The sequence below is a fragment of the Macrotis lagotis genome, chromosome 7 (assembly GCF_037893015.1).
Source record: "Macrotis lagotis isolate mMagLag1 chromosome 7, bilby.v1.9.chrom.fasta, whole genome shotgun sequence".
NCBI lineage: Eukaryota > Metazoa > Chordata > Mammalia > Peramelemorphia > Peramelidae > Macrotis > Macrotis lagotis.
Window position 1 is genome coordinate 154,015,498 of NC_133664.1, and position 14,185 is coordinate 154,029,682.

The following is a 14,185-nucleotide window of genomic DNA, read 5'->3' on the forward strand; positions in this document are numbered from 1 at the left end:
GTCAGGATTTAATGAATTCCTCTGCTTACTTTGTTCTTACTGATTCCCAGGCCAAAGACTGCCTGTGAAAAGGATTTCTACAAACTAAATTTTATTAAATTCATTACACATATAACACATCAATATGAAAATCATAATTCTCTTTTGATAGTTATCCAATCTTCCCTTGAATTACAGCTCAGTAAAAGTGAATTAACACATTAATAGTTCTTGTGAATTAACAGAATGGGTACATTTAAAAGAGGAAGAATAAAGAACAAAGAGGAGGTTGTCAGAAGGTTCATGAAAATGTTTGAAGATAATGAGAATGAAGGAACAGTAAGGGTTATCTGGGACTGGTTCTGCATTGGTGGCTTTGTCCTGGGCAGATCACTCAACTAATTGTTCTATGATTCATAGTCTCCCTCCCTTCCCCCTTATGATCATGTTTGAATCTATGTTTTCTTCCTCTCCTTCCCTTCCCCTCCTCACTTTTCCAGAATAGAATTATATCTTCTAGTCTCTCTCTACCCTTACCTGCTCCTCCAATGCTTCACTCTTGCACTGGCCTGATGTTTCTCTATTCATAGTCAACCATTGGGGAGAAATATACATAAACCTTTCTTAAAACAAATAGTTGGTCTATTTTTTGTTCTGCTAGGGAAAGATGTGCTTCTCAGATCAAATTACTGTTGGAATTTGGAGTTACCATGAACTCCTACCTGACTATATTTTGCAGTTACTTTTCTCTGTTTCCCCAGTTTTCATAGATTTAGAGATTTAAAGGATCTGAGAGATCATATACTCTGGCACCCTCATTTTAGCTGAGAAAACGAGCACTAGGAAGATTAAACAACTATTTGCCTGAGATCACACAGTGTAAGTAACCAGAACTTAAATTCAGGTCCTTGTGATTTCAAACATGATATAGTCTATCTCACTGTGACATTAACTATGAATTAAACATAGTCCTAAGAAAAGAGTGATGATTCCCATACATTGTAATCTAAGGAAAATTAGATCTGACATTCTCTTCCCAGTGTGGTATTATAAACAAAAACTACTTTTAATTTTAATTTGTTTCCCTATTCTTTTTCAAGTGTGAGTAAATTAGATGTTAATCAATTGAAGAAGCCCTTTCAAGTGATGTTTCAAACCAGAAAGTTAAATGAATAAATCCAAATTTGGTTTTGAAATGAATAGAATATTAGTCTTGGGTCTAACAGTACCATGCAGAGATTTTCAGTCAGAAAGTTTGCTGAACTGAGTTTAAGATCTGATTATCAGTGGTTTTGAGAAAATGTGTTTCTTGAAAAGAAGCAAATAATTTCAGTCATTTTGAATTGACCCTGATGTCTATATGTTCACCAAAAATTATATCATTTCACTTTAAAAGAAATCTTCCTCTCAATTTCCTGTTGCTTCATAAATAACCATCTCCAGACTTTAGGATTCTACTTTAGAACTTGAAGTTCTAAGTATTTGTTAGTGGTCACAAATGTTATATTTTCCATTTTGGCTTTTCCCACACATTTCTATTTGTTGGAAATATTCGATAATTTGGGCTTTAAAAAATAAATTTAAAATTCTGTATTTTCCATTAAAAAATACGTTTCTTGAAAAACATGGGATTTTGAGGGAAGTCTAGACTTGTCACAAATGTGCTTCTATCTAGAAGGGACTATTTTCTCCTTTTAGAAGGATGACGAGGTCTTTGCAATTTATGAAGGAATTGCGTCTTCCCTCTAAATAATGCAGGAGTAACGTTTTTCATTTTTTAAAACTGATTTTTATTTCCAGATTCACACGTCCTCCCCCATTTTAGGAAGGAAAACAAATTACACTAATTGTTTTTGTTTGTTATTGAATAGGCCGGCGGGTCTTCGGGGACCCGCTGCCCCCACACCCCGAGGGGCCGGGGAAGGCGGCGGAGCCGCTGGGGGCCCGGCCGGGGCCGCCGCCAGGACGCCCGCGTGGGCTCGGGAAGACTCGCGGCGGCTCCCGCCCCGCGCCTCCACCAGGGGGCACTGTCTAGTGAGTGGGAGGACCCTCCCGCGTGGTGGGAGTGACGTCAGCGGGGGCCCCGGTAAGGAGGAGAGCGATGAACGGAGGGGGAGAGCGGCCGGCGCGCACGCGCGGCTCGGAAGCGGTTGACCGGTGCGGCGGGTCGGTTGGTGCGGCCGGGTGGGGGAGGGGCACCCCGACCCCCGGCACAAGTTCAAGTCTCGGGCCCGCAGGGCTGTGGGAGTTCGGGGCCGCGCCGGAACGCTCCGGGCGCGGCGCGGGGGGGGGGGGGGGGCGAAGGCGGCTGCGGCTGCGGTCGTCCGCCCCCTGCCGGGAGCTGGGGGGAATGCGGCGCAGGGGGTGGCGGGGCCGGCCCCGGCGCGTCCACGGCGGCGCCGCACGTGTGCCGAGAGCTCGGCGGCGGCCGGGAAGGGCACGGGCGGCCCCCGCGCAGCCTCCCGCGCCGCGCCCGGGCCCTACGGCGCCCTCCACGCGGACCCCGCCCCGGGCCCCGGCCCCGCGCCCGCTGGTGAGTAGCAGCCCCGGCCCCGGCCCCGCTGGCCTCCGGCGGCTCTTCCGCCCGCGGGCCCTGGGCGCCGCGGCCCCGGCCTCCTCCACGCCCCTCCCGGCCCGGCCCCGGGCCTGTCCCGGGGCGGGGAGGACGGCGCGGCCCCGCGGGGCTGAGGCCGGGCCCGGCTCCCCCGGCCCTGGGCCCGGCTGCGGAGGAGAGACGAGGCCGGGCCTCCTGTCAGCCCTCCTGCGGGCCAGGGAGGACAGGCGGCGCCCCGGAGTGGCGGGGAGGGTGCGGCAGGGGAACTTTTATTTTTTACAACCACACGTAATGGTTAAAAAAAAAGTTCATTAATCATTTCTGTAAGATCTTGATTTCCACATTTTCCTCCCTTTCTCCTTCCCCGACAGCAAATAATCTGACCGGGCAAACCTGCTCAGTCATGCTGAACAGAATCCCATGTGAGTTAGGTTGTGAAGGAAGACTCAGGAGAAAAGGGAAAAATACACAAGAAAAACAAATCAAAAAGCAATTTAAAAAAAAAAGTGAAAATAGTGTGCTTTGATCTGCATTCAGATGCTATAGTTTTTTTGTCAGTGTGGAAAGCGTTTTTCATCTCAAGTCTTTGAGAGTTGTTATTGCTTATCATGCCATGTATCTGTCAGATTTAAATCTCTTTCCCCAAACTCTCTTTCTGACGTGAAGTTTTTGTGTTGCCAAGAGGTCTTCGGCCTCTTACTTTGTTTCTTACTGCTGAACTTCGCTTTCAGCAAATTTTTCCCCCTACCGTGCCCACCTTTGCACCAAATTGATCAAAGTTGATTTAATTTAGATCTCATTGAGTACTTTCTCAGCAGCAGATGAGCTACAGTTTTCTTTGTGGTGATCTTTTTAGGAAATGTTTTTTTTTTTAGGTTTTTGCAAGGCAAATGGGGTTAAGTGGCTTGCCCAAGGCCACACAGCTAGGTGATTAATAAGTGTCTGAGGTGGGATTTGAACTCAGGTACTCCTGACTCCAAGGCCAGTGCTATCCGCTGCACCACCTAGCCACCCCTGCCTTATTTCTCATGTGAGAGAATAATCTCACTTTATTCATAACTGAACCCAAGTTCTACCTTTCTCTAAATTTTTTACTTAATTTTCTATGTTCATTTTCCCTCATTTTTCTTGAAGACGTTTTCTTGTTACTGTACCTGAATTACCTATCATGTGATGGTAGGTGCTTTAAGATGTCCTTGATAAATGGAATTGAAGCATATTATTAATTAATTAAAAATTTTTTTAAATTTATTTTTATATTTTATTTTATATTTTATTTATTTTTCCCAACAGTCATTTTACTGCAAGGTTTAGAGTTTTACATTTTTCTTTCTTCCTCTCTCCCTTCCCTCCCTACAGAAAGTAATTCAATATAGGTTATGCATGTCTAATCTTGAAGCATACTTCTTAAAATGTTTATGTTCTTTACTTTTTTCCCTTTCTCTCAAGGTTATCTTAGATGCTGTCTTGAGACTTTAAAAATGGAGCCAGTGGAAGTGACTGGAGTATCTATGAAACGTTCTCTTTCCATTGATGAACATAATGATCTGGCCCAAGCTGATGAAGCTAAAAGACAAAAGGTCTCAGAATGCTGTTTAACCAAAGATCAAGACAATGACTGTGTTGTGAGCAGTGAGGCTGTGACTATAACTGCCACAGAAGGCAGAAACGATGTTGGGGCTCAGATTGAAGAAGAAGAGGAGGAGGAAGAAGATGGACTATTGGAGGAGGAAGAGGAGGATGAGGATGGAGAGGGAGAGAGCTTTGCTGACATGATGAAGCATGGACTCACTGAAGTTGATGTTGGTATCACTAAGTTTGTGAGTTCTCATCAAGGCTTCTCAGGAATCTTAAAGGAGAGGTATCTTCACTTTATATACTTGGTTTCATAAGGCTTTGTGTGGAACTGAAATTCATTTCTAAGGTTCCAGAAGCATGGCCAATAAATTCAAGCACTTCATTTCCATTTAACATGTTTGTCATAAGATTCCCTTATTTAAGAGGAGGGAAGAGAAGAAAACCAGCCCGTAATGCAGAATACTACTTAGGGAAATGGTATTTTGTTATTTGGACTTAATTAGAATCTCTATACAAATATCACCTATTTCTCTATATGCAGCCCCAGTTTCTCTCCTGAGTTCAGTCCCATAACACCAACAGTTTATTGTCTGTTGGACGTTTTGAACTGGATACCCTTCAGGCATTTCAAACTCAAAATGTCCAAAACAAAACTCATTTTCTTTTCCACAAATCCACCCCATCTTTCTAACTTTGCAGAGCACTATTACCCTTGCAGCCTCAGTGACATCCTTGGTCCTTCCTTTTCCCTTAACCATATCTACCCTCAGCCAAATCTTGACATCTCTGCCTCACCTGCCTCCAACTCTTTCCCCCTGTAACCAGTGATGTGGAGTCTCCTTCCTCAGGAAATTCCATTGGTCCTTTTTTCCTGCTTGGATTAAATCTTACCATATTATTCCAATCCTGTGTCCTGTCATCCAATTAAACTGAATTTCTTACTCTTTCCAATTGTAAGCCATCTCCAGGCCTTCATCTTGGTTGTCCCCCAGGCCTGGAACAAGTAACTGGACTTCTGCATCTTAGACACCCTGATCCCTTCAAGACTTGGCTCAAGTACTACCATCCCTCATCCCCACTCTAACCCTAACTGCTTGTGCCCTCATTTCCTAGATGTTCTTATTTCTGTGGTATGTGCGAATATATGTATGATACCATGGGAGTTCTTCCAAGTTCCCTCTGTGTGCCTGACTGCTTGTGCCCTCAGTTCTTGTCTGTGTGTATGCCATTATATTCATACTATGTGAGCTCCTCGTGTTCCCTCTCTGGATGCCCATCTCTTGGTATCATTCTTGGCAAATAGTGATTGATTGCAGGTGGCTCAAGTCCTGTTCCTAACTACCTAATTTGTAATTTATATGCAAACAATGTTGCTGATAATTTCCAAAACAATTTATTTTACTAAATAGGTGGAAGTTTTCTTCTGGAATTTTATAACTTGATTTCTTTAGCTCCTCTGATCCCATGTTTTCACAGAGAATATTAGCCTCTTGGAATTTTTTTTTTTTGTTTTCTGATTGGGATCTTTTTTTCATGCTCTAGAGAATTCTTGGAGTGAAAATTCCCTCCACAAATTCAGCTCAGTAGCGAATATGTGATCTTATAGTTTTTAAAATGTTGCCTATAACATAGAGAAGGTGTGAACTCCCCAGGGTGAGTGGATGTCAGAGACAAGAAGACATGAATGAGCTCAGGTCTTCCTATCTCCAAGACTGGCCCTCCAGCTATTACATTTCTTCTTATTGAAATTATTGGAATTTTTTAAAATCTCTATTTCACCTTTTTTTTATTATCGTTCTATTTTACTTTTTATTTAATGTTAATTCTTACTTGGTTAGGCCAGGAAAAAAAGATCATTAAACTGTTGTGTTGGTGCTTCTTTTCGGGATTTCTTTAAAAGCCCATAAAACCTCTCTATTAAGTATATTGCCAGGGTCAGATAGTATACAAGTCAGCATTCAGTTAAAAAAATAAAAACACCATCACAATAATGATTTGTTTAGCTTAATAGTGAATGTTTGGAAAAAAATGAAGTTTTAGCTTTTATTGTATTGTATCAACATCCTTAACTGTTTGCAAGTGTGATCTTGAATTTTAATGAAATTAAAAAAATTTACCTCTTTTCTTTTTATTAGATACTCTGACTTCATTGTTCATGAAATAGGAAAAGATGGCCGTATAAGCTACTTGGATAACTTATCTGTGCCTGTGGATGATGAGGTAGCTTTAGAATTCTTTAATAAAGTTACTAATTTTAAATAAGATCATGTTATGTTCATGCTTGGAATTCTGTTTGTGAGTGACCGTGGGTATGCTTTTTTAATTTTCATGTTTCCTTTTTTTTTATTTTTTGGCTATTTTAAAGGATCCTTCTGAAGATATATTTACTGTTTTGACTGAAGAAGATAAGCAGCGTTTGGAAGAACTTCAACTTTTTAAAAATAAAGAAACTAGTGTTGCTATTAAGGTAAATAACAGAAAACAAATGAAAATTTTTACCAGTATTTTTCATTATCTTTTTCGAGTAGAATATCAAATATTGGAAGAGATGGTTTTGCTTCCTGAAGTTCTATAGTCCTCTTCCTCTCCTTTGGGAAGAACTCATGCTTGGCAATTTAACCAAAAGGATGACTTGGAAGACTTCAAAAAGACTGCCCTGTAGTCAGGAGGACTTGAGTTCAAATCCAGCCTCAGATATTTAATAATTACCTAGCTTGGGCAAATCACTTAACCCATTGCCTTGCCAAAAAAAAAAAACCTAACTAACTGTTCTGTTACTTTTTAAATTCCTGCAATGACTTTTAAAAGTCCATTTAACTGAAACTTTTTGCCTTTAACATCAAGTCAGAGCCTTTGGCAGACCTTCAAGCATTTTAAGAGTCATTATTATCTAGAGGCAACCGCATGGCCCAGGGGATAGAACATAGTCCAAGAGTGAGGAAGACCCGAGTTTAAGTCCAGCTTCAAAAACTTATCAGTTTATGACCTTGGGCAAGTCACTTAATCCCTGTTTGTCTCGGTTTCTTCCCCTGTAAAATGGGCATAATGATAGCACCTAACTTTTAGGGTTATCGTGGGGCAGAAATGAGATGATTTTTTTTAAAGTATTTAATACAGTACCTGATACATAGTACATGCTATAGTTAGCTATCAACCTCATTAAATCTTATTTATTTTCAGCCAGTATTATAGTTTAGATCAGATCTAGAATACAGCAAGCCCTTTTCAATAAAATCCTTAGTTGATTGAAAGAGATTTGTCTTACTGTTCACACAAGGAAAAAAAAATATATAACAAAGACATTTCATAAGCCCTTCCTTGAACTATATTGATAACCTCCTCAGTGGCTGACCCACTGCCAGCAGCTGCCAAAATGACATTCATAAAACACCGCCTTATTAGGCTCCTTCCCTATTTACAATACCACCACTAGCAAAAATATCAATTTTTCTGCTTGTCATTCCAGATCCCTTGCCCCAGTCCTTGGAGCATTGCTGGCCCAGACCAGGAACTGAGACTTGGTGCTGGATTAGCTTTTGTCTCCCTTTCCAGGCCAAAGCTACATTATTCCTCTTCATTTGACCATCAGCCAAGCTGTCTCTCTTCTTCCTCCCTCTTGCCTGGAATGTATTTTCTCCTCAGCCCTGCCTCCTAAAATCCTTCTCTTCTTTCAAACCTAAGCTTCCAGGCCAATTCCTAAAGGAAACTTTCCCCAGAAGCTCTTAGGGACTTTGTCTCCCCTCCCATAATTATATTTCCTTGCATATATTCTTCCTTTTTTGTCTTTGTATCTCTAGTACTGGAATTAAATCTGGTTTCACATTTCCTTAACTACATGATTATGGGCAAGTCACTTAACCTGTCTACTTAGTTTCGTCTTGTGGAAAATGGGCTTAATAATATCACCTTTCTCTCAAGGTTGTAATGGAATAATATTAGCTAAATGTTAGCTATTATTATTTAATTATTATAGTTTTATTGAAATATTTTGTTATATTATTATTTTAAACACTTCCAATTTGGATTTATTAAAATGTGATATGATGAATGTAATAAATTGCATTTGTGCAACATGTACCATGCTATAAGCATAGTAATAATTATTGTTTTGTTAATGCCTGGCACAACTAGTAGGTGTTTAAGAAATTCTTGTAGATGACTCTTTTTGTTGTAGGTTGTTGAAGACACCAAAGAAAAAAGAACTATTATCCATCAAGCAGTGAAATCTTTGTTTCCTGGATTAGAGACAAAAACAGAGGAAAGAGATGGGAAAAGATATATTGTGGCTTACCATGCAGCTGGAAAAAAGGCTTTGGCAAGTAAGTGAGAGAGAGAGAGAGAGAGAGAGAGAGAGAGAGAGAGAGAGAGTGTGTGTGTGTGTGTGTGTGTGTGTGTGTGTGTAACTTTGACAGCTAAGTTTTTCAGGGAAAGGGAGGATTGATAACTTTTCTATTTTTTAATTCATCTTTAAGACTGTTTCCTTTTTGTTCATTGAATGATATTCATAATGTCAAACCTTCAGAGAAGGTGAATATTGTCCTTTAGAAAGCCAGAGTATTTAATGGGTTGGTGGTCCAAGCCACAAAGCTAGAACTAAATGATCTGCTTTGCCAAGATCCCTTTCATTAAGGACAAAGAATTTATCAAATTCTTGTGGTTTCCTAGAATAATTTTTAATAAATATAAACTAACAAGGGCTGGTACAAATCTAGTGGGAAAGAGAGAAGGTTGTTTCTCCATATTAAGGGGGAATTCATGTGAGAGTGATGAATTATATCTTAATCTCAAAGTAATGACTGTTAAAAGGAGATAATGAAATAATGTGCTGAGAAAATGAAATACGTATCTGGTCAAAAAAAAGAAAAAGCAAATGTTGAGTTTTCTCCTGTCCATAAGTAAATTGTTTAAATGGTATTTTGAGAAATTTCTTGATGAAAACATGAGATATTTTAGATGTTTTTGTTGAGTTAAATCTAAAACTTATGTACCTTCTCCAGTAATATGATTAGAAAAAGGTGTCAATAAAAGGGTATCTTAGTCTAATTGATAAAGTACCAAGAAAAAACAACAATCAAACCCTTGATATTTTTATGGTTGTTTCTTGGAAATGACCATTTTCTTAGGGAAGTGTATCTAGTCTTGGTACTACAAACTAAAAGTGATTGAAATTGTGAATTTTATTTTTGTGGGTATTGTCACGGTACTTTTTTTTACTCATTTTCTTTACTTAAGTGAAATGAAATTTCCTGTTATTTCCTTTTCCATACTAAGTATGTAAGTAATCTAATATGTATGTCTTCTTCATTCTGTTTCTTCTGCCTTTCATGCAATTCCAGAAATTCTCATACAACCCATCTTTCTTTGTTTCATTCCATAGTATTTTTTAATCTAGAACTGGTAGACCCTCAAGGGTAATCTGATTCAGACCCCTCATTTTATAGATGGGGAAATTGAAGGCTAAGAAGTTTAAGTGGCTTGTCCATGGATATAGTTAATTAGTATCAGTGGGTAGATCTGAACCACAATCTTCTTGTACTTTTCTTTCTTTTTTTTTTTTGGCAAGGCAATGGGGTTAAGTGACTTGCCCAAGGTCACACAACTAGGTAATTATTAAGTGTCTGAGGCTGGATTTGAACTCAAGTTCTCCTGCCTCCAGGGTCAGTGCTCTATCCACTGCACCACCTAGAATCACAGTCTTCTAACACCAAATCTAACTCTTTTGTTTCCCTGAGAATCACAGAATTCTTTTATAGTTGGAAGTGACTTCCATAGTTGTCTAATCAATACTGCCTACAAATGACCAGCTTTTTTTTATATACCTGATTAGTGTACAGAGTATAATTTAGCAATTCCTGACAGTTATTCCCCAGCAGCTTCTCTTCTCTAATCTCAGTACCACTGCCTGGGTACGGGTTCTAATTTTCCTTTATTCAGAATGTTCTGTCTTATATTCTTTTAGAACAGAAAAGTTGTGCTATTGGAACATAGTAGAAACTAGTAACAGAAGACTAGAAACCATATCAGTAATAGAAGCAGAAATAGGGGGCTAGTAAAAGCTGGTTAATAGTAGACTTGTGACTGTACTCATTTACCAATAGCAGCACCTTCATAACCCCAAGGTGGGGCCGGGGTGGGGGGGAACCTATATTTTCAGTGACGTTTAATGAATTGGTCTTTGAAATTGTGCTAATCACTTAATAAGCACTAGTTAATGCTTTCCTCCTTCCTCTTTTTTTTTTTACAAAGCTAAGCTCTTACTGTATTCCAGAATTACACTTATTTCTAAACTCCAAAAGATTAAAGATAAATGCCAAAAGATTAAAGAGGATTAAAGCTTTGTCTTTGTCCGTATAAAAGCATTACTTAGTATATATGTAGTACATATATCTATTTTAATAGACCTACTGAATGCTGAACAAGAATTGTGCAGACTTCAATTGATAATAAGTAGTATTTTTTGTTAAGTATGATGCTCATACCACTCTGATAACATGAGTACAAGGATCATCCCTATTTTACACATGAGGAAACTGTAATTTAGACAGATTAAGTGACTTAACATATATCTTCAATGTTGACTTTAAAGGGATTTCTGTGAGGCATTTAAATTTTTAATTGATTTTAATAATAAAATTGAAGATGTCTATTGAAATTTTTTCTCCCTTAGAATATAATTTTGAAACCTTTATTGAGTCAGTAAAATAGGTAACTAGATGGTATTTTAGATAAAAGTGCTAGAGCAGGATTTAGGAATACCTGAGTTTAAATTTGACCCCAGACATTTAATAATTCTATGAGGGCGACTAGGTGGCACAGCGTATAGAGCACCGGCTCTGGAGCTAGGAGTACCTGAGTTCAAATTCGGCCTCAGACATTTACTAATTACCTAGCTGTGTGGCCTTGGGCTAGCCACTTTACCCCATTGCCTTGCAAAAACTAAAAAAAAAAACCAAAAAATTGTGAGTCAATCACTTAGCTTCTTTCTACCTCATTTTCTTTATCTGTTGAATGGTAATATTAATAGCACCCGCCTCCCTCTCTTACTGTGAGAATAAAATGAGATAATATTTGTAGAGGGTTTTGCAAGTCTTAACAATAAAAATATTGGTATTATTCCTGGTATTAATAATAATGACTCAACAGCCTGTGTCATGCTTAGCATTTTAGTACAATAGGAATGTTAGCTTATAGGGAATTATAGGACCCTACATTTTACTTATTAGGTAGTATTGTTCTGGCACAAGGCTTCCTACCTAGACTATCCTTCTTTTTCCTTGAACCATAAACATTCTTCCCATTCTTAATAGTCACCACATTCCACACATGCATCTCCCAGAACTCAGAACTTTGCTTTTTACTTAGTTCTATACAAGAACCATAGCTTTGAGAGCATGGGTACTATATAAAACACATCTACCAGGAGAAATACTGTTCTTCAGAGTGCAGTCAGATAAATTCCTTTGAGTTTAAAAAGGATAATTCTGAACTCTAAATTTTCCAATATTTTTTTTCATTTAAAAGAGGTATTACAGGGGGCAGCTAGGTGGCATAGTGGATAAACACCGGCCCTGGAATCAGGAGTACCTGGGTTCAAATCCGGTCTCAGACACTTAATAATTACCTAGCTGTGTGGCCTTGGGCAAGCCACTTAACCCTGTTTGCCTTGGGGAAAAAAAAGAGGTATTAACAACATTTTCCTCAAAACCCTGGGGAAAATTTATTTTAATTTGATTGATCTTTGATCTTGATATCAGGGAGAACTGGGTTCAAGTTCCACCTGATATTGTATTTAACTGATTGCATTTAACTTCCCAGTGTTCAAGGCAGTTCTGTAAGACTATAAGTTGATGAGGGGGTGAAGTCCCCAAATTGGCAATGAAATCACAGGTCTAGTCCCAATCCCATCCTTCTTGCTTGAACTGAAAACAGAAGCAGAGAGAGGGGCCCAAGTACAGAGACTGGAATTCAAAGAACTTGAATTCAATATCAGCCTCTGATACCAGCATTGTGATATAGAGCAAGTTACATAATCTCTGTTTGCCCCAGTTTCCTCATCTGTAAAATAGGCAAAATAATAGCACCCACCTCCCAGGGTTGTTGTGTGAGGAGGAAATGAAACAATATTTATAAGGGTTTAGCATAGTAAGTGTATGCTATTTAACTTTTAGCTATTATTAGTTACTAATATAAAATAACTAAGCAAATACTATTATTGTATTTAGAAACTCCATATCACATTTAGAAGGAGGGATTGGAATGTCATGAAGGCAAAATGCATATTAATTCTGTCTTAACTCTAAATACCTTGGAAGTTATTAGATTCGTTACCTACCTACTTCTATAAAGTTTAAATTCTGTATATAGTATTTACTTAGACCATGATACCTGTATATATTCATGTCTGTTTATGTGAGAAAGAAGTAACTCTTTGCTTTTTTTATGCACTTACTAGATTGTGCATGTGTATAAATAAAAGCTTAAATCCCAATAGTTTGTTTTCTTTTCACATATAATACTTTTTACTAGTTTTCCATTGTGCCTGTAGTCATTCCTTAGAGCTAATTGAGAATATAGAATTTCTAGGAGACTGTACAATTAAATTTTAGGAATTTTCATTATTGACCACTTTAAAAATTGATAATTATAATACAAGAAAGCAGAACTATGGATAGAGTGGTATTTTATTACAGATCTTAAATTTTTGACTGAAAACTCTTTTTTTGGAGTCTTGCAGTAACTTCAGAAGGGGTCTTTGTTTTTTGAAGGCAGGAACACACGCACACTCTTGTATTCACAGCTTTTTTTGAAGGGTTTGAGTGTCAGAAAGCTACTGAGGCCCAATTTATTTTGTCTTCAGGAGTTTTGTTGTGCCTGTAACTCATTTCACCCTCCCCTTCCCCATGTATTTACTGTTGCCTCTGCTGCATTGTTCCATTGCATACTTGTCTGAATAGCTATCACCACCACCGCTTAGTGCCATAGAAATCTACATATAGTCATAACTTTTGCATGTTCACCTCTAAAGGATTTTAATAAATAAAAATTAAATATTGCTCTCTTATGCTCTTTTTGCTGTGCATTTGGACAGAGGTCAGAACTGCCACAGGTAAGAGCTGTTGGCATTCCATGTAGAGAAAAATGAAATGCCAGTCATAAACAAATTTGCTGGCTAGAAATCTAATAAAAAAAAATCCTAGAAATTTCTGTTCAGTAATATAAAGTTAGAAGGAAAAGCCAAGACAGTATTTTTATCTCAGATTTTCAGAAAATTTGGGGGATACAATATGGTAATATTGAGAAGGGGAAGCATTGGGGAAAACCCAGGCAAAGAACTAAAACTAAAGAATAGAAGACTTGTAGGAAAACATTCATCTGTACTTTGCAATAAGGCAGCATTTCATGCTGGTATTACTGTACTTATGCAGTTGTTTTTAGATAATCCGTTCCCTCAGCTGCTAAGACAGTTTTTTTTAATTTTATAATTTCTTTGTTCCTTATTCTTAAACTGAAACCATAAGTCTGTAAGAATAACATTTGTTTCTTTTGTATGACAAGTTTTAGCTGTAACTTTAGCAAACAGAAGCCATCTGACTTTTGAAAAAACACAGATTCTATATTGTGAAAAAACACGATTGAAATATTTTTAAATACAAGTACCTCAAGAGATTGTTTATTTTGTATCCTTTTACATTTTTCCTGATTTCTAATAATTATGTAAGAAATTTGTTTAGGTAACATATAATTAAATATTATATAAGGCCAATATATATATTACACAAAATTTGGTATATATAGGTGTAGCCTATTCATTGATAGATTTTTGTGTTGATAGATTTTTCTAGCCTGCAATATACCACTTCTGTACTATTGAAAATTCAGTTTTGATGCACAGCTCAAATCAAAACATGTAAATTGTTTAATCCTAAATCTTAAGATGGATTTAAATGTAGTTACACAGTTTTATGACTTGAATGTTTTAAAAACCAGGCTTTAATAGTTCATGGACTATATATACTCTGGAAAGAAAAATTGTCCTGAAAGCAAATTTAGTCATGTTTCATTCCTAACCTCTCT

General features: G+C 38.1%; 1 protein-coding gene across 3 annotated transcripts in view; it reads left to right on the forward strand.

Annotated features, from left to right (window-relative positions):
• Positions 1-2,055: 2,055 nt before the first annotated feature.
• Positions 2,056-14,185, forward strand: part of PUS7 (pseudouridine synthase 7) — a 34,628-nt gene continuing 22,498 nt past the window's right edge. Inside the window, exons 1-5 of one of the 3 annotated variants that reach the window (XM_074193961.1) lie at positions 2,056-2,136; positions 3,983-4,394; positions 6,247-6,331; positions 6,477-6,578; positions 8,286-8,430. In XM_074193961.1, the coding sequence (XP_074050062.1) occupies positions 4,015-4,394; positions 6,247-6,331; positions 6,477-6,578; positions 8,286-8,430 (712 nt within the window). In that variant the 5' untranslated portion in view covers positions 2,056-2,136; positions 3,983-4,014. Of the gene's footprint in view, positions 2,146-2,432; positions 2,513-3,982; positions 4,395-6,246; positions 6,332-6,476; positions 6,579-8,285; positions 8,431-14,185 lie in introns of those variants that run through there. The other 2 variants (XM_074193962.1, XM_074193960.1) reach the window with 2 other exon arrangements.